Source organism: Myripristis murdjan, chromosome 4, assembly GCF_902150065.1.
Source record: "Myripristis murdjan chromosome 4, fMyrMur1.1, whole genome shotgun sequence".
NCBI lineage: Eukaryota > Metazoa > Chordata > Actinopteri > Holocentriformes > Holocentridae > Myripristis > Myripristis murdjan.
The window spans coordinates 18881579-18909388 of NC_043983.1; the positions used below are offsets into that span (position 1 = coordinate 18881579).

The 27810-nt window shown below is 39.2% G+C and overlaps 2 protein-coding genes across 2 annotated transcripts in view; one reads left to right on the top strand and one right to left on the bottom strand.

Annotated features, from left to right (window-relative positions):
- Positions 1-24914, top strand: nme7 (NME/NM23 family member 7). Its single transcript, XM_030050465.1, has 12 exons — positions 1-113; positions 2876-2977; positions 3368-3534; positions 4411-4521; positions 6113-6163; positions 6356-6563; positions 6681-6786; positions 11477-11541; positions 12198-12266; positions 13167-13268; positions 23821-23928; positions 24604-24914. Exons 1-12 carry the CDS (start codon positions 111-113, stop codon positions 24634-24636), a joined length of 1125 nt encoding a protein of 374 aa, XP_029906325.1. The 5' UTR covers positions 1-110; the 3' UTR covers positions 24637-24914.
- atp1b1a (ATPase Na+/K+ transporting subunit beta 1a) overlaps positions 24690-27810 on the bottom strand; it is a 10513-nt gene continuing 7392 nt past the window's right edge. Inside the window, exons 4-6 of the mRNA XM_030050467.1 lie at positions 27368-27552; positions 26198-26278; positions 24690-26075 (exon numbers count right to left, since the gene is read on the bottom strand). Coding sequence (XP_029906327.1) covers positions 25815-26075; positions 26198-26278; positions 27368-27552 — 527 coding nt within the window. The 3' untranslated portion in view covers positions 24690-25814. The remainder of the gene's footprint in view (positions 26076-26197; positions 26279-27367; positions 27553-27810) is intronic.

The following is a 27810-nucleotide window of genomic DNA, read 5'->3' on the forward strand; positions in this document are numbered from 1 at the left end:
CTCCAGTTGCTATGGAAACAGAATAACGCCCGAGTAGCTAGCGTTAGCCGTACAGCTGCAAAATAGTGACCATCGAGCTATTTAGCCACAGTTCGTCGCTTTTTCTGTAAATGGTAAGCAAAGACCGTGTCTACAACATCACCTTTAATGCCTAACGTTACAGGAAAACTGTGAATTGTTTTTGCACAGCTGCACTGAAACACGCTGATGCTGTTTCCTAGCATAAGGTTAGCTAAACCCACATAACATTGAAGTGTCGTTACTGCGAGTTCATTCTAACACTAATGCTGGCTCTTATCATCACCCACCACTCTTATCAGCTTAACACTTGGTAAGGTATCAATATTGTCATCTTGACTTAGCTGAATGAAACAATTTGTGGTTAGCTCAACAGCTTTTGGCGCTTTATTAATTAGCCGCTAGCTTAAGGCTAAAGCTGAAGCTTGGTCGTAAGTTAGCGGCATCCATACACACAAGCTGTGGTTAACAACTTGCATGTGTGCTCCAGTGATAAAAAAATAAAAAATGAACAGCCAAACAGGTATTAGTACATTCTTAGTTTACTGCAGGGTGGGTGTAAGCCTAGCCAACAGACGAAAAATACAATAATACAGTACAATAATTTACTATTTGTTATTTTTATATGGAAAACGAACTTATGTGCGTTACGCGGACCTGAAAAAGACCTCCAGAATGTAGGCGTTTTTATTTTAAATGTGTTAATCCCCCAGCTATCATTGAAATGATAATAATGACAGCAGATTATAAATGTGATACTTCCTAAAAGAGTGTGGTGTATTACAGGTTTACAGTTACGTGGCTGAAGTCTTGATATTGGAGACTATGTGTTATGGGCTCGTGACCAGAAATAAATGCTCTATTAAAGCATCCAAGAGAGTGCTGTCCCCAAATCAAATTGCATTCTAATAATTCAGTTCAGCTCAACTTTATTTATCCGTTAGGAACTTAATATGCAGTACCTACAGTATACTCATTTCCACAGTATACTGTTTTGGCGGTTAGTGTGACAGAAATTCAACATAGCCTACTGCACTGTGTTTTACTAACAGGAAATGAGGCAACACATCAGCTGACTTTGGTGTCACTTGACCTACGTCAGGCTGTCTGCTTCTGGTTCCCTGCAAACTGACTGCACACTCAAAATGTGCAGTAACTATACATTCAAAATGCCAGGGCAGTTGAGTATGTATGGTGATGTTCTGGAGTATACTGCATTTGCATACTTTCACAGGGTAAACACACTACATACTCAGAGCTTGGAGTGATTATGTCCTATGCAGTTGGGACACAGCCCACCACTGGTGCTCATCTGTAGCTGACCCTGTGCTGTGACCTTTGTGTGGATGTGGCTGATTTCCCTGGAGGGGAATCAATACAGTATCCCAAAAAATGCATCAGGAATGTGTTTTTTTTTTTCACTGTGCGCTGTGTGAAATGGGCCATAACATCTGCAGACAAGGTTTTTGATAAAATTATGCCATGCAAAAATTTCACAGTACTTTCTGAGTTTTGTATTGTAGATTCATTTTATTGTTTTACCCAGAGCCAAACTCATGGGATAAAACCCTTTAGATTTTCATCTTTAGCACAGAACAGAGGGATCATTCATTTGTTGTCTGTATCTACTGATTCAGGGTCACAGAGGCTGGAGCCTGTCCCAGCTTGCATTAAGCAGAGGACAGGAAGGGAAACACCCTGTCCTTTACATAGAGAAACACATTCATGCTTGTGGGCAATTAGAACTTCCCAGTTCATCTGACTTGCATGTCTTTGGAATATGGGGAAGAAAGATAGTCTGCTGCCTATAAATTTATACTTTTATGACAGTTTTGATAATCATTTTAATCATTTATCAGGTAATAATATCAAACATTTGCTGGTTACAGCTTGACAAATGCTAAGATTTGACACAGACTAGATGATGAATGAAATACATTTTAAAAACAGTAATTAGCCTTACAGGAAACAAAAGCACCCAGAGGAAACAGAGAGGGCTGTGCTGTGTGCCTACAAATTTTAGGCAAAACTGACTTCTTTTTTTTTTCCTATTACATAACTGCAGCAAGATCATTGTGATCCGACAAATGATTCTTGGAGAGTGATCACTGGCAAACAGTAGAATTTAAAAGGCTATAGGCCTAGGTTATGTTCATTACTGTTCCTTGACTTGGGAGCCCTGGTTCTTCTGATTTTTCCACTGCTGACTTCACTTGTTGATATGTGCTAATTCTAAGTCAGACTGAATTGATGAAGAAATACTCAGTGAATGTCACTTCCTTTGTAAATACAGTTGAGCTATTATGCTCATGAGAAACCATCAGAAACTGTCAACAGCAGACTTGTAGGAATACAGACAAGCCTGATGAGGAAAAGTGGTGCCAGTGTGACTCCTCAAGGACTGGTGTTTTCCCTGCAACAAATAATGAGCCATCTGGTGCTGGTGCATGTGTGGGTCTATGACAAAGGTCTTCTGCCCTGCTCTTTCTCTACTGTGAAACAAACATGTTTGCCCATAAAAACACTAAACCCAACTTTGACTCTTAAGTCTACAGACAGGACCACTGACAGAAATGCTGAGACTATTGTTTTATTTAAGTTTAATAATTAAGGCTCCTCGTTATCAGTTTTTCCCCCTCTTTTAATTGCAGGCAAATTGGAGGCTGTTGTTTGCATTTATTGTTTAATGATGTGAGTTTTGATTAACGGCTATGCAAACAGACATGAATGTTGCTTGTCATAGCAACATAGACACAAACTATGACACTACTTCTTTTCTATAGCTCAGTATGGCTTATTCTGTGATTTTATTTTCTTAGTTTGATCTGTGCCTTGACTTTTTCAACATTGCTCTCAGGAGGATCGCTATGCCTTCCTTGCTGAGTGGTACGACCCCACTGCAGCTCTCCTGCGGCGCTACCAACTGTTCTACTACCCTAAGGATGGCTCAGTGGAAATGGTAGGTGTTTCCTACTGAAGATTATATTCTTGAAATATGTTTTTATGTGTTGCTCTAAAATTGTTGGTATTCTTTTAAAGGCCTACTGCACAATGAAACCAAATCTTGCAATTATAATGAGCATAACTTAACAAGAAAATACAATGAGCTTGTTACCACAAAACATAAGCATAAGCGCAGTGAGAATTTATCAAACTTTTCACCCTGAAAAGTAGACTTCCAGGGGCAACTTGGTCTGTGTGTCCATAGATTCCATAGAGAAATTGCATTATTGTAAGTGCATTTTTAATTTACTGTGTGTAGCACATGTGGTCATATATCACAGGTTCACAACAAGCTAATTTCAATCACCTACAAATGATCTTGTTTTTTTGTTTTTGTTTTTTTCAGTTTGATGTTAAAAACCAGCGAATCTTTTTGAGAAGGACCAAATACAATGACCTTCGTCAGGAGGATTTGTTTGTTGGGAACAGAGTGAATGTGTTCTCCCGGCACCTTAGTCTGATTGAATATGGAGACCAGTATACAGCAAACAAACTTGGCAGCAAAAAAGAAAGGTATGATCGTGTAGGCCGTGTGATAAACCCACATAATCCTCTCTTGTTACTTGCCAACCAGACTTACAGCACCCTGTAACTTAACCTCCCAACAATGTTACATATAATCTTCTTTCTAACAGTATTTTTAGATAACTGTAATAATCATGTTAGTGCAGGATTGCTTACAGTAAAAATGCACTCCTAGCATGCCTGCAGTGCTCAGGATGGTAAAGGGAAATGCTGATGTTCACATTTTGGCCCATTTCCTTTTCTGCACTTCTTTGTCACATTATCTAGCCTACATCCTGTTACATGGCTTTCTTGCCACAATCCAAGTCCTTTTTAATGGTTATATTTTGTCAAAGCACCAATGCAGGCTCCTGTAGCAGCGTTCACTATTACACAGATGCAAGATATATTTTCCTGTTTTATGTTTTGACTTCAATACCACTTTTCAACCCACACAGTGCCAGTTATTGCCTGGGGAAAAAAATCAAGCTATTTCCCTTCATAAAGGGTGCTGATCATGTCTGACAAGAGAGTAATAGTGTGAAACTGATTTCTCTTACGCAGCAAAGGGCAATGCAACTTTGAATTACATACTGTATCTAATAACAAAACTTGTGTATTTGAAAGAGAAAAGCAAAAACTCAGTAACCTGCATATTGATCATCATGCTGTGTACCAATGTGAGGTGGCAATGTGTTATCTGTGTTTATACTTGTGGTGTCTGATCTTAATGATTGCCTACTGTTGCCTCTACAAGGCTTCTGTAATGAATGCCAAGCACTTCTGTAAGCTACTGAGTGCCCGAGTGCCTTCACAACCTCATTTATTTTGTTTATCTTCCTGTGTCTTCTTCTCATGCCCCTTTTCTACCTCCTTTTTGTCCAGAACTCTCGCAATGATAAAGCCAGATGGAGTTACCAAGATTGGAGATATCTTTGAACTGATAAACACTGCCAACCTGATCGTGACCAAAGCCAAAATGATAAAGCTTACATGGTAAGATCAAAGCGTCACTGGTGAGAGTGTCCTGGCAAGCCAACAGTTTTTTTTTCTGTTATTATAGATCATACTATAGTAGTGTATCAGACAGTGTGTGTTTGCTCCCTCATGTTTTTAGATGGGTGGCGCAGCTTTCTCACACACGTCAGGAACATATGGCATGCCAAGGGGCAGAAGGGATTGGCATTTTACTAACTACCTGCACTCCAGTCAGCCAAACGGACTAATGGCAGTGCTGAAGCATTATGTAATGATCATTTGTAATGCATCACTGCTATTGCCATTATTAGCTAGTACCTACATATATCTGTTTATTTATTTAATGTTTAATTGTTAGACAGATACATTGAACATTTCAGAAATATTGTCATGCCATCTTTCATAACATTTACAGCTTAAGCCAATTTACAGTAGGCCTTTGTTAAAACAGCTATCCAGAATATTCATAATGTAGTTATTGTGTAATCATATTATCAAACCAAATTCTGTTACAGCAAACAGACCCACACACTGTACAATTGATTAGATAAGCCCATCAAAATGGTGCAGAAACTCTGTCAAATATCAGGGCACTGATTTCAAATGCTTTGTGGTGATATATACATCAGCCACTTAGATCAGGCAATTATTTTTCCTGGAAGCAAAGGCTATATTGGAAATGTGAAAATATGTAGTGCTGAAATGAATGGATGCATGTTGAAGGTCAGTGCATAGGATAGGAACATTTGTTAAAGACTCTGGGATTTCTCCATTGTTGTTGTTCATTAACTTAAAATGACAGAGGCTTTCGTCATAAGAACAAAGTAACAGAATGCTGGATCATTTGCTGCCCAGCTTGGGAGTGAAGGAAAACATTAAAGGACAGCACCAGCATAACTCTTCCATTGGCTCATTACCGACATCATTTTCCATTAGTAAAAACTGAAACAACCTCTGTGTTCCACATGTGCTGCTAGAAATATGTTGCAGAGACTGCTGGCTCCCATTCTGATTACCAAAACTTTCAGAGATGCACTGCTTGCATGAAAAGTGTCATCCATGATTGTGACAGACATTGTAAGCCCTGGAAAAGTTTTTAGTTCTGTTTGTATTTTGTAAGCGTATGCATGCAGTGTATTAAGCAATACACCTAGATAACATTATGTCCTGCAGTTATTACAGTGTCATCACCATGCAATAAAATATTTTCCAGAGCAGTAGACACCTGCAGAATGTTGCCGGCAACAGACTACTCCTCCAGATCATGCAGCCGCAGCAAGCAAACCTCAACATAATTGTTTGTCATTTTAACCAATGAAAGCTCCAATGAAACCAATAAAAATTAGGCATAAAAAAATGTTAAAAAAAAAAAAAAAAAAAAAAAAAAAGTGCTAGTAAATTTGATGAACCTGAAAAAAACAATTTCACATTTGTTTGCACAATAGTTGTCCCGATGGATTCAACTAAATGACTGTTGGCAGAAATGACAGGAAACTCACTGACATCTGTAAATCTTTTTCACAGTAGTTGGGTTCTTCCACAAGGTTAATGTTGAATACCGTAGATAACTTGGCCACTCATTAACCCCATGTTTATGGTTTCCTTACAGGAGCCAAGCAGCAGACTTTTACATGGAACATCAGTCAAAGCCTTTCTTCAAGTGAGTGCCTCTGTAAATGATTTGCCAGTTTTAGGTTGGTGTGAGCAGAGAGAGATTTCTGGTATTCATTAGCATAACCTGTTACAGAGATCCTAATGACATTGTGGTGACATTTGAACAGTTATGCAATAGTTTAAGTGGTGCTGACAGATAAGAATTAAAATGTTACTCAGGAGTTAATCAATTTTACAGTAACCTGGTGCAGTTTATGTCCTCGGGCCCTGTGGTTGCCATGGAGCTGATGGGTGACGAGGCCATCTCTATATGGAGGAGGCTTCTGGGACCTACAGACTCTGCTGTGGCACGGAGGGAGGCACAGGAGAGCGTCCGTGCCCAGTTTGGAACAGATGGCATCAAAAATGTGGCACATGGGTCTGACTCAGTTGCTGCAGCAGCAAGAGTGAGGATGTTATGCTAGGCTCATAGCTTTACTCATTTTCTTATCTGCTTTTCCACCCCATATCCAGTATTACCAGTAATGGCTATTAATTACATTATCTAAATGTGTTTTTTTTAGGAGCTTGAATTTTTCTTCCCATCCACAATGGGCCATGGGCCATCAAACACAGCCATCTTTACAGACTGCACATGTTGCATTATCAAACCTCATGCCATATCAGAAGGTAAGAAGAAAATAGAATAAATAATACAATATATACATATCCACACACACACAATACATCAAAGTATTCTTATGGCCATTCATTACCAAGCTAAAATTATGGTTTATTTAATATGAGCCAAAGCCTCACCATTACATGTATACATATCACATGACCAGATAGTTGTTGTAAATGGACATCCACTACACTGTTGCTCTTGAGTAACTCTTGCGCCCCTTCCATTTGCTGAACACAAAGCCACTTCATGGTTACCAACCTTGCCTTTGGATTTTTCCAAATCCCTGGCCTGATCCCTGTTCATGGGGCACGCCATTAGAGCTCTGACCTGTGAAATGGAGCTGAAGTAAATACTCAGCCAGCTGGTGACTGATGAGAAGTTTGGTCCAGTTGTTCCAGGAGACACAAGCTCAAACTCAGTTCATCAGACTGGATACGCTGACTGAGCCATTTGATGAGATGAACAGTAGATGGTGCACTTATATATACTGTATATATTAATCTGATCTTGTATTTGTTATTGGATCTCTGCTTCTTCTCTTCACTGTGGCTCTGGATAGTGTCTGATTTATGCTCTGTTTACTTTTTGCCCTCCACAGTATGTCTCTATTTGTGCTCTCTCTTTGTCTTTCTCTCTCTCTCTTTTTCTTTTTCAAGAACACACATCTGTGTCGCGTAATGCAGCTTTCTCATGTTCTCAGCAAACAACCAATAGAAACTTGAGAGCCGTAGTAGCAGAGATGACATTTCGATTAGGAAATATGGAGCCCGGTATGCCATGTACATTGGCAGTAGCAGCAGGAAGGAAGTAATTAAAAAGACTAAGTGATATTGTTTCTATTAATGCTAAATATAACTTTAGGGATCTTTTAATATTGTCCAGTTGCTTCAAGGTTATGTGATCCCCACTGTATTAGAGAATTCATGAGTAAAACTATCTTTAGTACTGGGATGCTGTGTTTAGCCTGCAACACATAATTGAGCAACAGTTGAACACACCTTCAACAACAGTAACATCTTCAATCAAAACAGAGTATTTGCATAAACATTACTGTATATGTGTAATATATTTATGTTTTAAAACTTATTAATCACCATCATTAATCCTTGTAGTGCCCAGTGATGGTACTGTTTTTAAGAGCACTGTAAATTTACAAAGGGTGTTTATTTGATGCACAATGGCTTGTGGATGGAGTGGATGTAAGTTTTAAAAGATTGCGGAGAGGGGATGGTTTTGTTCATTTAGACCAAGGCAGGGCTTGGTCTGATTTTTGCCCTGATGAGCCATGATGATACATTCAAATCTTCAAGATATTATCCATGATCACTTGCTAAACATAAGTCAACGTTTACTTTTTTGCCTTTAACACTGGTGTGGAATTTACTCTGATAAGACACCGGCCCTTTTCTCAAGATATGGAATTCTCGGATACTATACTGTATTACTACTGCTATTGCTACTACTACTATTAATAAAAACAGTAATCTTACTACTAATAATAAGACTCTATTTATATTGCACCTTTCTTGATGAAGTTACAAAGGGCTTCACAGAGAGCAATAAGCCACAACAGCAGTACAACAATAAAACAATAAAATGAGACACCAGGTATCATAAAAATGAATAGAAGATAATAGAGAACTTAAAGTCACAAGTGAAACTACAAAATTGAAAATTCCAGCATTAAGCAAATACAATAGAGCTCTTCGTTGTTATATGAGTCACCTTCATGACCAAAGCTCATTACCTACTAATCTGGTTGCAACTAGTTCAAAGCAAGTAGCCGCAGCCTTTCGTCACTTTAGTGCTGATTTACGATGTAAGTAAATATGCTGCTCTTATCAGATTTCCTTTAGCACTGCCATCATTGCTCTAGTATCACTCCTTTTGAAGTCAGAGTAAGTTCTAGTGAAGCATTTTTACTGCAGGACTATGTTCAGTGAAGGAGTTAATGAAGATTAGACATAATAAATATATCGATTAAACGATGCAAAATAAATAAGCGCCGTGATTAAATAAATAATTAAATACATTCTGAAACACATTCAGAATTCTTAGAAGACCAGAAGAATAAATTTTACTGTACTGTCTATTTGAACCTGTCCACACAATCTTTACATTTGGGTTGAAGTGGCACCATTAGTTTAAACCAAGAATGGCAGCCCAGTGTGAAGGGCTCGGTCAGTTGCACACAAACTGCATTTGTCAATTATTCAAAGGTCAGTTGCAGCAAAAGCTTGCTTTGATTTGCCTTGAGGGTCAATTCAGAGACACTGTGTAGAATGTATGGACAATCACAAAGGTGATTGAAATCGTGACTGAAATTGCTCTCAGTCATGACTGGAATAGAGAAGCATCTGTTGCCAGGCACCCAGAATAGGATCGCCTAGCAACAGTACCAGCTGCTTTTGGGAGCTGTGGTGAATGTGCCTATCCGAGGCAGGCTGTTGGCGCTGCTTGGGGAGGGCACAGAGGACGTACAGTCAGAGGGAGTAACTTAGACCTAACACACATAACTTGTACCCAAGTACTTAACCAGTTAAGACAGAAAGTGATAGACTTCTAGAGCCCCAGTTCTGGTGATTATCTATGTGTGTAAGCCATGATGTACTCAACGCAGCATGAAAGAATAATGAAAAATGTAGACAGTTTGATATCCTGAAAGATCTGCTGGCTGCAATTTATCAGGATGCCAGACAGAGACTGTGAGACAGGTGCCCTCTGTCAGTTTGGTCTGTCTGCAGCACTCTAACTTTGGCTCCATGTACAGGGACAATATCTCCTGTCATCCATTAGCACTAGTGTGTGAAAGGCAATCTCACTGTATTCTGTCCAAAGGTGACATTACTGCCTGAGAATCTTTCAACATAATATGACATTTAGTGTCTGAATAAGAGCATTGTGGCTTCATGCCAGTTACACAGTGTATTAATGAATACTAATTCAAGCCTTATGTAACTTTTTACACAGTGTTCATGTGTTGTCTTTTTCATTTGTGTCACAGTGTTGTGACAATGTTTTTAATACTCATGTTTCCAAGTGCTTCTTATGCTTTTCTCTGGACATTGGTCAGAAGAAGTGTTCCATCATCATTATAATTCAGATATTGAACTGAAATCCCTCAGTATCTCTACACACCAAAATGGAATAGCATCTATATGTGTCAAAGCTCTATCTTTGCTGTAGCTTGCCATGTAAATTAATCATCTTTCTAATGACAGTCACTCTGCACAGTCAAGTGATAGTTGATGGGCCATAAATATATGAATTTATACCTGATTTATACACATACACACTTGTATCTTAATTAATGCCCCAATTCCGTATAGACCCGTGCTGAGTCAACATAGTTTGCATGGGCAAATATGTTGAGCTACTTTGAGCGTGCAAGGAGGAATATGGACCTGTTGACTCAGCCATTTTGTAATAGCTCAGATGACACACAAGTTGCAGATTGTGTCTTTAAAGGGCGTATCTCACATATGGTATTTTTACTATTATGGTGCATTTGGCTCTCTACAAGTCAGTGATCCGTGCAGCGGAAAATAAAATAAAAGTGGAGCACAAAACAAACTCTACAATGTATGTAAATGTCCACAAATTTTTTGTAGGCTTTTTTCAAGGACAGTTTTTTTTCTCCACTGTGGTTGTGCCATGTCACAAAACATGACACGAATGCAGTTATATTTCCTTACTTGCAGTGAGAAGTATTCCAGTTCTTTTGTTCCCATTGTTTAACCACAGGCTTTTCAGCTCACAAAACCACAGCAAAAATGCCACAGTAATGCGTGACAGACATTTTCAGCAGTATTACTTCTCAAAAATCCTTTCAATGTTCAGTGTAGTTGAAGCTGCTCCAAGATCATTCAGTTATTCCTGTTTTACAGTTTAACATTATACCACAGTGGTTTCATTGGCCTTTTTACTAGCACTTAGTCGCTATCAAATGCCTTGTACTGAACCTGTCTCCTCAACCGTGATTTATCCAAGCATCAGTTTCAGTGGAAACTCCTCCTCCTTCCCTTTAGCTACCAGAAGCACATACAGTAGCAGTGCCAGGCATTTATTTCTAATTAGGTTACGATCGCACAAGCTTACTTTGTCATCACTGGCACAAAAGGTTATATGCCCACCATGTGTCAGCTGATCAAAAAATTGACATACCATTCATGACTGTGCCACGCAGCTGTTACCCAGGCATTATGACTGTTTTCCTGGCCGAAACCTCATCAGGTTTCAAATAAAGTGTTATCAGGACATTTACGCAGGTGAACAATAAATGCAAATTATTTTAGGACACTGACACACAGAAAATGAAATGCTACATACATATGCTAGATGATAAGTCTGGGCATTTTTACTTTCATAGGAAATAAACTCACTTAATACCCAAATATCAGTCCTTACACAAATTAATAACTGTCTTTTTTTTTTTATGTTTTTACAGCCCAGATGCTGCCATTTCACCACTGAACTAGTGATTAATCTAGTAAGCTGTGTGGACTACTCCAGTGTCTGTCTGAGAGTGGAGTCATGCTTTGAGTAAACTGAGTTATTAAAATGTTGATTACAGCAGCAACAGTCCAACATTCTTGTCTATGTCATCCAGGTCAATATGTTTGTAAGGGAAGTGTAGGCTTGTCACACTCCTTGTGTAGGTTGCAGTCATTAAGTGCGTTGATGTGTTAACAGGCCTGACTGGAAAGATCCTGAACTCCATATCTGCAGCTGGATTTGAAATCTCAGCCCTTCAGATGGTAAAAGTTTACAAATAATTCATATACTTGTCTTTCCTTGTACCTTTGCACGGTGGAATATGTGTCACACCCTTTAGGTAATGGGGTAGTTTAGTAAAAATTAACCTTTCCCATCCTTTTACTCGTATTCCCACATGTCTACATAAATCTGTTTTACTCTTGCAAGTAAAGGGCATACCGCATTGGCTTTTCTCTGATCCAACCTGACCTCATAATCGAACTCGACATCGGCACTGCAAACCGTGACCTTTCATAATTCTGACTGTGACTATCCTGACTCTGGTAGGGGAGTGACACAATATGTCCATTCATTTTGCCACGTCGAATGTGATGCACATTGTTGGCCCAAGGATAAAATAAATCAATCACGGTTTTGTCACACTGACCACATGCAGAGTATGTTGTGTGTTTAACAGGGATAAAATGACTACATATCAGCAATCCTGTGTCCTGTTGCTCTCAAACTGTGATTTGGCACATTCTAGTTGTTCTTAACAAATAAGCCAGCAGATTTTCCTGGATATTTTGTATGTACAAAGTTGTAAAGAAAAGGCTGTTTGTAATGATTGAGTGACTCCAAGCACAGATATGAAAAGTTTTTATTTATTAAAGCACTTTCCCTTCTCTGTGACATCATATATATTTTGTTTCCACAGTTTAATATGGAGCGGGCCAATGCAGAAGAATTCTATGAAGTTTACAAAGGGGTTGTAACAGAGTACCCTGTGAGTATTGGCACTGCAATATTGTGGTGTCATAGAAAGCACCTTTTTTTTTTGTTTGTTTTGTTTTTTGTTTGTTTGTTTTGTTAATCATGCATAAATTCTGGCCATCATTGAAAGATTCAGTATATTTGTCGTTATAAGGATCTTCTAGAAGTGTGTGAATAGATTTCCCTGCCTATGTCAATAACTAAATGTTATAAGAAACAAGACTGGGTCTGCCATGAAAGTGTACCCATTACATATCATTATGTCAACCATTATCATAGCACTTCCCTTTCCACTTCATTTTCCCCTTTATTGTATCTAAGCGGGGGAGTGCCCTGTCCATGACCCGAGTGTTGTCTGATAGTGGCAGTAACTGGCTTCAGCAGCATTGCTCCTGATGAGTCTTTGGGGAATATGCACTGGCTTGTGATGAGTTATCGTGTACCTTTAGAGCTAAGCTTTATCAGCCTTTGAGCCTGTATAGTAAATGTGCCTTAACTTGCACCTATATACACACACTGTCAGTCTGTTAGATGCTTCACAGATGCCTTGATTCACTGATGGAAAAATTATATCAACATAAGGCATCTAACATTTTGTTGATGGGTGATTTATCTGATCAGATCTGTGTTATTTTATGGACAAAATATATAAACCTTTGTTTTTTTTGTTTTGCAACAGATCCATCTAAAATATTCTTAGAATGTTTGTTTTGCCTCACGAAAAATTGAAGTAAAACTCATGCTACTTTCCAGGTGACAAAGTTTGGCCAGTTGCTCAGCAGTGTTCAAAATATTGCATCACTTTGTTTTTCAGGCTGCGCATACACACATCTTTCTTAAGAGATTACGACAGATTCTGCAGTCTTTATTATGTGAAACAGCTTTAAACCTATTGCAATTCCTTCCCCTGTAGAGTATAGTGACTGAGCTGTGTTCTGGACCCTGCATGGCCTTAGAGATCCGGGGCACGGACACACCAAAGACATTCCGGGAATTCTGTGGGCCGGCCAACCCAGTGAGTCAAAATGTGTTGTGAGATGTTCTTGTCCATTCCCTTACTCCCTTTTCTAGATTCATAAGTTCAGCCACCCCAGCAAATAAATTTCACACAGTTGGGCCATAGGGAGTTGAAGTCAGTACATCACCTGCAAACTGTTAAAACGCATTTTGGAGATGCTCTTCATGAATGAAATGTTTGTGGTTCCCTGTTTGTGGAAGACAGAGGTAACAGAAAGCACTGTCATAGAAAATGACATGGACACTGGATTTATAGTAACACATTAACAAATGGTTACTTTTGGCTAAGGGAGCAGGTATCAGTTGCCACAGCTGGCTCACGTGATGGCAGAATTAGACACGTTCAGCAAAGAGTCAGAATGCCAACCATATTGAAGTGGGCATGTGGCAACATAAGGCCTGGGCTGCCTGCAGGTATGGCTCATTCTTTGGCAGCATTTGTTTCTGGATTGCTGCCTGAAACATGTAGGGTGTTCTGGCTTTCTTAGCTTGGTATAATCAGATGTTTGGTTTGTTATTCTGCTTGTATTGTTTGACTGTCACATCACTTCCATTAATGCTTAAATTGTGCAGTATAGTTACATTGCCAGCATAGGGCTGGATGACAAATCAGTTAAATCAATCAATTCAAGTTTATTTTTTAAATCGATGCAAAAAGCAGTTGAAGCGTAAAATTGAGATTTTGTTTATGTAAGCTGTAACATTACAATAGCCACTCAGTGCTTTGTCATATAAGCCCCAATTCACTCATGATCATGCCTGCAAATATTCCCGTCAGTTAGTAGTAACAGTTAGTGAAAAAAAAAAAAAAAAAAACAGAACAAAAAAAAAACCTAGATTAAAATCATGAATAATGAATAATGAATAAAAAAAATTAAAGATTTTTTTATTTATTTTTCTGTCCATATTGCCCAGCCATGAACATGGTCTTTTAGATAGGGTGATAGCAGAGCTGCAGCATAATAGTGTAATGGTTAGTATAATGGTGTTGGTAGCCATATCTCATTAATGTCATACACACAACAGGGTAGAGACAGAGTGAAGCAGATGTAAAGAATGGCTGACTCATTGAAGTCAGTAAGTTTCAAATATGTACAAACATTACCATTCAGTATCAAGAGATGAGAGAGGGTGGAAGCTAAATTATCCACAAAAGCCCAAATGAAAGGCTTCTTTTGGTGTTAAGTAACAATTTGTGAGTAGCGATGTACTGTTCCAATGCAACAAGTATTTAGCGTGAAAGAGGTGATCGCTACTCTTTTCTACTTTTTGCTAATTACTCATCAGCCTTGATAAGTTAGAACAGATGCTTCTAAATGCCAAAAGATGTTTCTTTTCCCATTCCAGAAGCATCTATTCTAACTTATCAAGGCTGATAAATCATGAGAGACCCGGTGATTGTGTGTGCTATTTAATGCATGAAAACTTATCTCCACATTAACATGTCTGCCATTGTTATTGCTTATTAGACGTGAGACAGAGACAAGTCGTGCTATCTCTCCTTTATGTGGCTGATGGAATGTTTTGTTCCTTCCACTGCAGTGACTCTTTATGAACTGCTAATCCACACAGCATCTTTACATGAGGGCAACATACACTATATTACCAAAAGTATTCGCTCACCCATTCAAATGATCAGAATCAGGTGTCCTAATCACTTGGCCTGGCCACAGGTGTATAAAATCAAGCACTCAGGCATGCAGACTGTGAAACAAGACATTGTGAAAGAATGGGCCGCTCTCAGGAGCTCAGTGAATTCCAGCGTGGAACTGTCATAGGATGCCACCTGTGCAACAAATCCAGTCGTGAAATTTCCTCGCTCCTAAATATTCCACAGTCAACTGTCAGCTCTATTATAACAAAATGGAAGCGTTTGGGAACAACAGCAACTCAGCCACGAAGTGGTAGGCCACGTAAAGTGACGGAGAGGGGTCAGCGGATGCTGAAGCGCATAGTGCAAAGAGGTCGCCGACTTTCTGCACAGTCAATTGCTACAGAGCTACAAACTTCATGTGACCTTCAGATTAGCCCAAGTACAGTACGCAGAGAGCTTCATGGAATGGGTTTCCATGGCCGAGCAGCTGCAGCCAAGCCACACATCACCAAGTGCAATGCAAAGCGTCGGATGCAATGGTGTAAAGCACGCCGCCACTGGCCTCTAGAGCAGTGGAGACGCGTTCTCTGGAGTGATGAATCACGCTTTTCCATCTGGCAATCTGATGGACCAGTCTGGGTTTGGAGGTTGCCAGGAGAACGGTACATTTCAGACTGCATTGTGCCGACTGTGAAATTTGGTGGAGGAGGAATTATGGTGTGGGGTTGTTTTTCAGGAGCTGGGCTTGGCCCCTTAGTTCCAATGAAAGGAACTTTGAATGCTTCAGGATACCAAAACATTTTGGACAATTCCATGCTCCCAACCTTGTGGGAACAGTTTGGAGCGGGCCCCTTCCTCTTCCAACATGACTGTGCACCAGTGCACAAAGCAAGGTCCATAAAGACATGGATGACAGAGTCTGGTGTGGATGAACTTGACTGGCCTGCACAGAGTCCTGACCTGAACCCGATAGAACACCTTTGGGATGAATTAGAGCGGAGACTGAGAGCCAGGCCTTCTCGACCAACATCAGTGTGTGACCTCACCAATGCACTTTTGGAAGAATGGTCAAAAATTCCTATAAACACTCTCCTCAACCTTGTGGACAGTCTTCCCAGAAGAGTTGAAGCTGTAATAGCTGCAAAAGGTGGACCGACATCATATTGAACTCTATGGGTTAGGAATGGGATGGCACTTCAGTTCATAGTATGAGTAAAGGCAGGTGAGCGAATACTTTTGGTAATATAGTGTACCTCAGTGTTGTAGTATATGGGTGTGTTTGTCAGTTTCTTCAACTAAAACCTCAATTTCTGCTGCTTCTAACCTCTCTTTTCTCTGTCAGTCCTTTGCTGGCTTTGCCACTTTTCTTAACATTTATGCTGCAGCAGCCACATCAATGAGAAGCTTTGCGGCTGTGTTAATTTTCCTTGCGGTTCTTACTAGATAGGCCACCCAGCTGGTCACGCCCACGAGCACATTCCATTGCAAAACGCACTGCACACCTCTCCTTGTAAATCTGCCGTTGACTGTAAATGCTGTCAGTAAGAATTACATGTGGCTGGTTTGGAGATAATGTTAACAATATAAAGAAGCTGGCTGCAAACATTTGCAAAGGTAAATCTTTGTGGACACAACCTATCGAAACTGCTGGATTGCCAAATTGCCTTGCCATTCCTTGAGGTGTTTCTGTTGAGTAAAGACGGGTCCAGCATGTTATTGTTTCATTGCACTGCTTATCAGTCCCCTGTTTTGCTTGGAGACCTTTCAAAGAGCTAATGCCTTGTCTCTGAGGACCTCAAGGCAGAGGCAGTGTAGCAGTCCTGTGGCACTACTTCTTCCATGCTACCCTGCACTGATCACGATCCACAGTTTGGTTCGCCGCATAATTCTCTTTTGTTATGCATCACTTATTGTGTGTGAGAAAAATGGCCCGCTCACCGGGGCTTGAACGGGACGAAAACCAGGGTCTAATGCAGCGCTAGCTGGATGGATTTTTTTGTAGTGAACCAAACACATTACTTGTTAATTAGGTTGAAAATAAGGTAGCATATTATAATGGAATAAGTTACATGATGTATTTTTTTTAATGTGCTTTTGTTTTGCTACACTGGAGAACTAATATTAGGATTTGAAGAATCAATTCTGAATTGGACAAAATAAAACTGCAATGAGTCAGGCAATTATTTTTACCCCAGTCCTAGTCTACACAGGGAGCATTATACAGGTTGATTAATTGGATTAGGCTATCAGATAACTGATAATAAAATACAGGGTATTTATGTCATAAACACCTTCACAAGCACCAGTTTTCTGATTAGTCCAGTCTCTTGTGCTCTTTGACTTTCTCTGTCTCCTTTCTTGATTGTTTGCCTAACTTAAATTTTTTAATTATTTGTTATTTCATTGGCATGATCCTTTGTTTTGACACAGAATATATTTCTAACATTCTATCTTCATAACTGAAAAAATGAATTCTGTCATCATATAATCTTCACCAACTATAAATCATCAATCTGCGTGTTTATGTCCCCATCCTGTCTCTATAATTTTATATAACTTGTACTACTTTCCTGGCAAGGTCTGACTTTATTTTTAAGAAACATTGCAGTGAAAGTTTTTCTTAATAATACCCAGGCATTAGATAATCAAATTAATAGAAATGTTTTACAAATAAGTCAAACGTTGAGCCTGTTGGCTTAGGCAGCATTTTAACCAGAGCAATCAGTGCTGTGGTGCTTTTGCCCTGCACTTCTCTTAGATTTCTCAGCAGTTAAGTAGCGTCGCCATCACTGTTTATTTTTCTTTGGTTGATGAAGTCTCAGTTTCTGTGGTGTTTTCTTTATCCAGCCCTGGAGCTATCATTCATCACTCATCATGCCAGTTGTCATGTTCTTCTTCTGTCTTTTCAAAACAATACCCTTGTTGCTGCTGCCATTTTGTAATTTTGCAGCCATTTTGCATCTGCTGCTGTGGTGAAAATGAAGTGATACCCTTTTCCTATGAGTAGAATCATTTTTTCATCAGCCAGTAGCAAAATGCACACTTGTATGAAGATTATGTAGATTATTATTTTAAATCAAAAGGCTGCATCACAAAACAAGAGGCCTGTAGTAAGCATGTTTTGTCGATACAACAGTATCAAAATTAAAATCTCATGAAGCTGGCTATTTTGCTGCTGTGTATAGTGCCAGAGACTGCTCTGTGTACATTGTAACAACCATGATTCAAACCAGTGACGCCTGAGCTGATACTATTTTGGAACTGCGAGAGTCTCCCACAAGGTTGAACCAATTTCCCCTTGACAATGGTTTCATTCAAATTAAATTTTAAGAAAATATGAGTGCTTTTAATTGATTCTCAAAGATGCCATTGCCCCTCTGATAATGGTGTGCATGCCAGTGTGTGTGTGTATGTGTATAAGCATGTGCATGTGAGTGTATCCATGTGCATGTATGTGTGTGTCCCTGGATGCTGTGGAATCAGCGCTGCAGGGCTGTGCCAGTACGTGATGTGAAATCTAATGATATGACGCTGTGCCTCCAATCACTGTTTGGTTACCATAATAATGAGGGACTACACATCTGCAGTTTCCCCACAAATTCAGCCATTATCCATGTCTCAACTCTCAAATTGCATCCTTATGACTGTTACCCTGTCTTACCACCTAAAAATGTTTTTTTGTAAATGTTTGTTTAATTTTATGTCTTCAGTCTGTTTTTCCCCTAATATTCTTTAACTTTTCATTGTACATTCTGTCCTGAGTTTTCAGTCCTGTAGGCTACACGGCACTGTTAAAAAGTTACTGTGACTAAAGGTACAATGTTGCCACAGAGCAGGAAGATAAGTGTCATGACTAATTTACTCATGTTTTCCAGGTCACATGACTCACCACAAATGTAGGCCTATTCTTCAGTTCCAATAGACCATACCCGATTAAAGCTGTCAATGCCTGGAAGTATTTGTTGTACTCAGCTGTGGACCAAACATAAGAACCTTACTCGAATAAGCACTGAAAACGTTACTTGGCATGTGTCTGCTAATAACCTGCGTCTGGTGTTCTCTGTTTTTGCTGTTAAAACATGTCACTATTAGGTATCCAAACACATGATATGTCTTGTCCGTCCTTGTGACACCATCTTTTGTTTCTAATCTTGTGTCTCATTGAAGGACTCTGTGGCCTTGGTTATTGATGCTGTGTGGAGTACTGCTTGTAGGGTACCTCCTGATTGGCTTTATTACAGATTACATGAAGGCCCTCATCTAACTCCTGTCTGCTAGCTTGGATGAGATCATCAAATAAGCCTGAGCTTCCCATTGAGGCTTAAGATATTAGCCTTCGATCTTAGGTGTTAGAATTAAGCTTCACCAATCAATGTTCAATGATGTAATGCTTTTGTGAAAAAACATACCACATGTCCCTGATTGTTCTGATTTGTTTCTAGTCTACAGAACAGTGAGGTCACACTGTTTATCAGAGTGTGACCTCTAAATAGCCTTTGTATTGTCTGACAAATACCCTAGACACTGTCTCCCCCACACCTCAGGGGAGTTCAACCACTGATACATGAGATACATGAGATTAAGAGAGTAAAAGAAAGTCACAGGAGCACAGTGACAGTGACATCCCACAGAAGAAATCATCTGTCTGATATAAGCTAGTTGATGAGCTTGTTGTGACATGTTAAAAAATATATATATACCTTGTGCCAAAGTACAGCATGTTCTTTTTTCAACTGCAGTGTGTCAAGACATTCCAGACATCATTATCAGGATGTTCTGAACTAGACAAACACTAATATATCCACTATCACTTCTACTATGACACTGGGCTCTGTCAAGAGGCTAGAGAAATTCTATGACTTGTTAAGGATCAGTTGTTTGTGGTAACAGTAGGTTATTGATTAATACCAGCTCATTAAAGATTGATCTATAAATGCTACAGATCTTGTGTGCTTCAACACATGACTTGTAGAGATGAATGGGTGGTCTAATGCACTCTGAACCCAGTTTATCATATATGAACTGAATTGATGGTGGACAGAATCAATTTTTATTGTTGTCACTCCTAGAAGAGAACAGAAACCTGAATTGTGCACTGGAGTGTTTGTATTTGCCAGCGTTTAACTAGATGTCAGATATGTTGACAAGAGGGATCCTAGTGCATTCACACCTCCACTCCCAGAGCTGCCTTGCATTGCTCTCAGTCACGAGATTGTGCTCTGTCTTGTGATGCATCCTGATATCGGAGTGGACAGGCACAACAGTCTTCTGTCAGCCATTCTCTGAAAGCCACTGCTCTTTTCCCTCTGTTTTTTGTTGTTTTTTTTTTGTTTTTTTTTTCTCAGGGTCGGTGTCTCTTGGCCTCTCAGTATACACTTTTCCTTTTCAATCAGCAGCTTGGTCAAACATCAGTCCCACCAGCTGCACACAAGCAACGTGCAGTAGTCGCACCATGCTGCGTGACCTCACATTGTCATAGATTATAAGAAGGCGCCTGACTAACTGCTGTCTGCTCGCTTGCATGAGATCATCAAATTAGCCTAAACTTTCCATCAAGGCTAAGATATAACCTTCTATCTTGTGTGTCTCAGTTGACATTTACTGATGTAATACTTTTGTGAAAATGATATTAGCTGCCCCTTGTGGCTACTGCATTGGATTTAGTGCATCACATCATCACTCCCTGTTTTTAGGGGTGTTTCGTTCACAGCTTATCGGTGGGTGAAAAAATATGCGTGACTAGACCAAAAACTCATTGTGTGATTTACTCTAATTACATAAGTTTTGTTTCTTGGAGATGTTTTGTTAAAACCTAGGTGTGAAAATTGTAACTAGATATTAATATTGATCTCTCCAGGACATGTAACACCACGCTAAGAAGAGATGACCGAGCCATGTGGTAACCATGGCAGTGTGCCTCTAAGGGATTTAGAATATGCCCCAGAGCTTTAATTACTTTGTCATTTGGAGCCTCTTTATATCCAAGAGACCAAGGCCAGCTAGGCACCCCACAAAGACAATGACATTTTAGGGTTATGTGTTCTAGATATGCTCGTTGTCATTTGTCATTGCTGTCACTGCCAATGCTGAAAGTGATCGTAAGTAAGAGCAAGCTTATTTCTCTGAGGAAGGGGCATATTCTGTGGAGGTAAGGCTAGTTGTCCTGGTCGGTGTAGTCGATGTGACATCTGTGTCATCAGAATTGATGCTCTATGAATCATTTATACGGCACATGGAGTGAGTTATTTCCCTTATGTCACTCACAGGACAGACAGTCTTGTTTAACACCAGAACCTTCTGGAAGCAAAGGATCATAACACAACAAAGGTTGAAAAAGTCACCCATATGCATTATTTCTAAATACATTGTGAAGATACCTGCCATTGCAAGAGATATGCATGGCTTTTCAAGGAAGATGGCAAATTCTTAAAATCGTATCTCATGCCACATTTACTCAAAGGCAGAGGCAGGTGGGAAAACTTCAATTTTGTGCTGTCGTTCACACTGGAAAAGCTAAGTCAACACACTTACTTTCACCTTGCAACAGTTGCTAAAATGTGACAGTGTTAGATTTTGCCAAGCTTTCCATCTGCTTTCATTATGAATCAAGCTGGCAGAGTCACTGGTGGCTGGAATGGATAAGGGGGCTGACAACACTGGAGTGCTACAAAGCAATTATAAAGCTCTTATACAAAGTTTTGCATATCACACAAAACAAAACTCTCATGCATGAGTGCTTCATGATAGAGTTTAGAGCACAGCAGCAGGTATATGTAGTGCCACAGGATTGCGTGTCACCGTGTTTAGTTGTGTTGAGTCGAACACTCAGTAGATCATAGAGGATCCAACATGAGACATTCAGAGTTTAGGATGGTTTTGTAAGTACCAGGTCATCCTGTTGTGGTTGTTAATGTTCACAAAACCCAGCAGCCTTTACTGTCACATGTGCACGGGACCCTCACGCTATGGGACTCGTTAAAATCAAATTAAGCTCTCTGACACCAGGTCACTCATGAGTAACTAATGCAATTACAAAGAGCAGACTGCATTATTGCATGATTAAGCAACCGGTTTAAGTCATTCTTTATCTTTTCCCTTTGTTGTCAGTCCATTGTTTTGTGGAAGGGTGGACAACAGATGTAAATAGGCGCCTTATTTTCCCCAAGGCTTTTTTTTTTTTTTTTTTCAAAGAAAGTAAGTGGCTCCAGGAAGAATGCTATGCTGGTTTATGACCTTGAAACATGTTCCTGCCTTTTTTGTGAGCGCTCATAAACCACTGGAGTATAAAAGCGCTTGTCAAAGGAAATGGTTTCCTCTCTTAAGACAGAAATCAGATTCTTCACCCTACAAAGACAAAACACCAGCCCTTGGTGTTGGTAGGGGCAAGTGTTTTTATCTCATTTTGATTCATCTGCAATGAAGAGAAAGAAAGGACATTGCCATCCCTGCAGTTCAAGATAGCTGTCTTGATCTGCTTTCATGATGGACTGTAAAGTAACTTGTAACTTCGGCATGGGCTACACTTCTGAACTAGTTATGTGGTTGTCCCACAACCTTTTGTCTGATGAGCTTTCTCTAAGATAAAACACATCTGTGCAGGGCCTTTTTTGGTAAAAGGACCTTTGAGTATATTACTAAAATATCATATGAAGGGTTACACCAGTGCGAGTTGTAATACAGTATGTTTTATGGTTTGTACTTTCCGTTCTCTTCAGTAGAGCTAATAGTTATCCTTATTAGCCCTCCCCTGACAGTGGACCCTGTGCGAGGATTGTATTTCTTTGAGGCAGAGATTAGCAGAGGGCGAAAGAGCCAGGCTGTGACCTTGGGAGAGCCTAAGCTCGCAATGAAATCATGATATAGTTAGCCCCTGAAATTTGTGCTATGGAGAGGTGTATTTAGGTGTTGTGTCATGGTTAAAGTGTAGGATATCAGAGCAGTGTTCCAGGAAGTCTGGAAATTAATGGAAAATGAATGTGATACTTAAACTATGAATTGGCCTAAAATTATGGAAAATCTAAGAGAGAAAGGTGTTGCACAAGTCACAAGTCATACATGACCACGCAATTCATGTATTTATAGACCTCTTGTCATTTCATATATTGTGACAATTGTTGTCGTGACAAATACTCAATACCTCAAGTGCTAAGCTTAGTTTCCAGTCAGCAGTCACCAGCACACACTGTAGTGAGCACTGACAAAAGTGTCTTTTGTACTATCAGTCAAAAAAGGAAACTAAGCTATACATGACCGATCAAAACCTATACTGATTAATAAATGTTGGGTTCTCTCTGCTCATATTCTCCTGATATCTTGTATTGTATTGTATTCTGTTTGTTTCCTCTGTGCTGTGTTTCCACTTCCAGTGAAGCACTGCATGTCTGTCTGTTGTGCAGTCAGGCAGTGTCTGAATAACTTTCAGGACAGGGTGCTTTCCTTAAGATCCTAACTACATTGTCCACACAGAAAGACCTTGACATTTGGGGGAAAATGTTCTTATCTGCGATTATGTTGTTTCCATTTGCCATCATGGAAATGGACATAGTCTTCTTGTCTTTAATAACATGTACAGTACCAGTCAAAAGTTTGGACACATCTTTTCATTCAGTGTTTTTTCTTTATTTTTATTATTAAAACATATTCTGGTTTAACACTTTTTTGTTTTCTACATAATCTCATGTGTTCTTTTATAGTTTTGATTTCTTCAGTATTAATCTACAGTACAATGTAGAAAACAATAAAAAAAAAATTAAAAAATAATAAATAAAAAATAAATAAATAAATAAATAAATAAAAACATTGAATGAGGTGTGTCCAAACTTTTGACTGGTACTGCAGTTTGTTTGTTTTTTAATCCATGTTGCTTGACTTTTAAGTTTGTGTGGCATTTAGTTGAATGCTAATTGAATGACAAATTCTTTATCAGTGAAAAAAATTAAACGTTTTCATCTAACAGGAAATTGCACGGCATCTGCGTCCAACCACATTGCGAGCTCTCTATGGCAAAGACAAAGTGCAAAATGCCGTACATTGTACAGACCTTCCTGAGGATGGGGTTTTGGAGGTGGGTGGCATTTCACTGACCCGTGCACATTCTCCTTTCCAATTACTGTAGAATTACACCCACATTATTCATCTTTGCTGTTCTTTTGATCCTAGGAATAGGAGGTTCATTTGTTATCTTCTTGTTCTTGCACAAATAACTGTCTCACATTCAGCCGAGGACAAAAATGTTAATTCTGTGAAGTTTTGTGTTCTAAAACAAGTCTCATGACTCCACTCTGTGGGTTGGGGCAACCTTAGATCACACTGGTTTTGAGGAGAAAAAGAATGGCATAGGAATTTGAAACAAAGCCATTGTTTTGTAGGGAGTGGGTCTGACCCATTGGGCGTCATTGTGCAGGCAAGCTCCTGATCTGCGGTGTAGACAAATGACTCCTTGTTAACCATTAGCCTGTGACTGGCTGAGCTGCTATTTTCCCAAGGGTAGGGCATAGTAGCCAAGAAAGCTTTGTGCAGAGGAGCATTCACTGCGCACTTCCACAACGTGACTATTCTAATATCGGGGGAAAAGTGGCTGTTTGAAAGATTAAAACAGATTATACCTGATTAAGGGAATGGTGTTCAGGGTGTGTAATAAAATGTAATGTATAGTCTTCTATGTTGGGAATTGCCATCTACAATGTAAAATCCTATTTTTAATAAACAATAATTGCTTTGATGCTTTTTTCTTTCACAGGTGCAGTATTTCTTCAAGATTTTGGATGGGTGACTTCAATTTAGTAAACAAATGTTTCATTGTGCATTCAAAGATATCACAACCAGTTGAATTTTCTGTTTATTGTTTCCGCCTTATCCAGATTAAATAAATGACAAGAGCAGATGGACTCCTGACATGTGTTTTGATCTTCAACATTGAATTAAGCACTTTCACATCAACTAAACATCTTATTACACGGGGTACTGCATTGCTTGTGATACTCTAACTTTTGACCAGCGACTTTGGTATTGGATTCATACATTACACTTTTTTCCTGTGAAAAAAAAAATGTACAACTGCATAAATATAAAATTCTTCCACCATGAAAATGGCAAAAACATTCAATAGAAAGTTACACCACATCATGTGATGTCTCCAGCAAAACAGATTTTAAAAGCACTGAGTTGCCACTGTTTCCATGGAGGTGACAGTCATCCAGGCTGGACCCACAAAGCTCTACACTTTGAATTAAGAATGAGCAGAAGTATAGATGTCAAACAGAAATGTCCCACAGCTAGGGTGAACAATAAAGAAAAAGTGTACAAATGTATCCTTCCACAATCAACTTAAACAACTTAGTAAAGAAAAAAAAAAAAGGTTTCCATGGAGCGCACTCATTTACTCACACATGAGCCTTAAAGGTTAAGAGTACCATGCCAGTATTTCAGTTAGTAAGAGCACATTAAGACACATCCACACACTCACATAAACTAACACACACGCAGAAACAAAAACACACAAAAACACACACGCACGCACACACACACACACACACACCTTGGACCACTAAAGCTGACTCACATAACAGAGATTACAACGTGACAAGACTACAGCACTGGACACTCCAAAAATATATAGAAACCACATTAGGAAGAAATACTTTGGGGACAGAAACACCGCTCGCTACACATCAGTAGTGGAATTGCAATTTACAGTAATAAATGAACATGTCCCATGGCTCGAGGAATATTTTCATTTACAGTAGAATAAATATTGGCTATTGCTACTCTTGTATTTTACATTCTAAACCTCAACGAACACAGAAAAGCTATTGTAAAGCACACAGATTAAGTGTAGGTCCTGTATATTATGAATGTTCCAAGACTAGTCGTGTTTATTTTTAACGTTTATTTTCTCTAAATTAATTTGTTTTCAAATGGGGTAGAGGAAAGTGCTCATCATAGCTGAGGTCATGAGTTGGTGATGGTGATCTTAACATCAAAGCGTCCTTGGTAACGATCTTTATCACTGTAGGCAATGTTCTCTCCAAATGCTTTGCACTCAATGCGGACCTCCTCGTTCATGGTGAGGTTGGCAAACTGAATGGCCACCAAAGGCTGGAGGTACTGGGGATGCAACAGCTTGCCGTAGTACGGGTAGTACTGCAGAGGGAAGCCACCACCAAAACCAAAGTACTTGATATCTCCTATTTTGTGTTCATCCTCTTCTTTCTACAAGGAAATTGTTGCAAATTAGTTAAAGCCTGGCTCTTTTACAGCATTTTCTGATACTGCTGACAACTGATAGCAGTATATGTTTGTTTACCATTACATACTGGCATCAGGATACATACCTTACTAGTGCAGTGAATAGGGATCAGGTTGGGTTGCACTTTTTGTGGGGCAAGCAGTGGGTGGGACTGGTTGGTTGGAGCCTGAAGAGAGAAACTGGTTGATGAGTAACATCCTGAGCAGTTGGTTATGTCATGTTGGACTCCGGCAAGCTGGGTAATTAGACCGCTGCTACAAAATGTGGCTAAATGGATTGATGTGCATGCAACATGACTTGATTGCAGAATGGTTTCATTTTGTGGTTGTAACTTCACTGAAACTTGTTTCCAGCTTAGCTCCAACAAAGTTCAATCTTTGAATTTAGCACAATTAGCTGTATGCAGCAGCAAATATCTCCCCTTACATATGTGTTATGTTCATGACAGGAAAGCTTCAGCGCTACCACTCTTTGGTTATGTGCTTAGAGGAATGGAGCATAACACAGTCATGTTGAGAAAGTGCAATTAAATCTCTTAACATTGCGAAACAATGTTGCTTGGCAGTAAAATGGAACCCTGTTGCATCTTACACTGGACACACCAGTCACTCTAAGTTCTCATGGTCTTGCATGTCCTACAAGGAATTTTGTGGCATTGTTTTTGATGCATTGCACATGGCATCATGTTAACTGAAAATGTCTTATCCAACTTGCAATCTGCAGCTAACTGCATGAAAGCTTTACTCTGTAAGGTCAGCCAAAAAAACATCACAATTTTTAAGGTATTTTTCATGTGTGTTTAACTGCAGATCCAATCCAACACCTAAACAGAGCCAATGATTGATTCTTTTTTCCTTTGCTGTTTGCAGAACCCCTAAGGGAAATGGTAGCTGTCCAGCTACAGCAAAGCATTCTACAGTCTACCATACTGAATATTTTTGACATGAAATTACTGTTTTTAATTCAGAAGTTATTCAACAGAAATACAAAGTTTATCAACTCTCCTTAACTGCTGTTTACTCTGCAAGAGCTCAACCTTGAGTGGTTGTTTACTTTAGTAGAATATTTTACTTGTCAACACAGATGCTCCTTTTATCATGACTAATTATATATAAACTTATTATAATACGTTTATTATAATAAGTTTATTGTATTATAAACTATAAACTCATTATTATATAAACTTTATTAGTATGAAAACAATATGATCAACAATAACTAAAGCTGTTATGTTGCAAAAATGAAGCGAACGTACCCTTGGCTTGAAATTGACAATCCTGTTGAGCTTGACAATAATGCATGGCTTTCCATCTTTGAAGCCATAAGTGTCATCACCTTCTCCTGAGCAGCTTCTCAGCCAGCTCCGAGGGAAACGGCAAGCTTTCCTAACTCCTGCATCGCTTTCCAGGTCCCCACGAAGCTTGTATGTACTAGGGACATCTGTGAAAGGGGAAAAAAAAAAAACACATTAGATATCAGACTCGCAAAAGTAAAAGCATACTTGAGACAGAGCAACAATACTGCATTCACATTATTGCATTCACCATACTTTAGTGAAAGTTTGAACACAGCATAATTTATTAGCTGATTTTTAAATAACATAAAATAAAGAAGTTATTTCAAAGATGTGTACAGGCAATGACAATGTTGCTTTTAAGTGTTTTATTTTATTTATTCATTTATTCCTATTTCAATAAA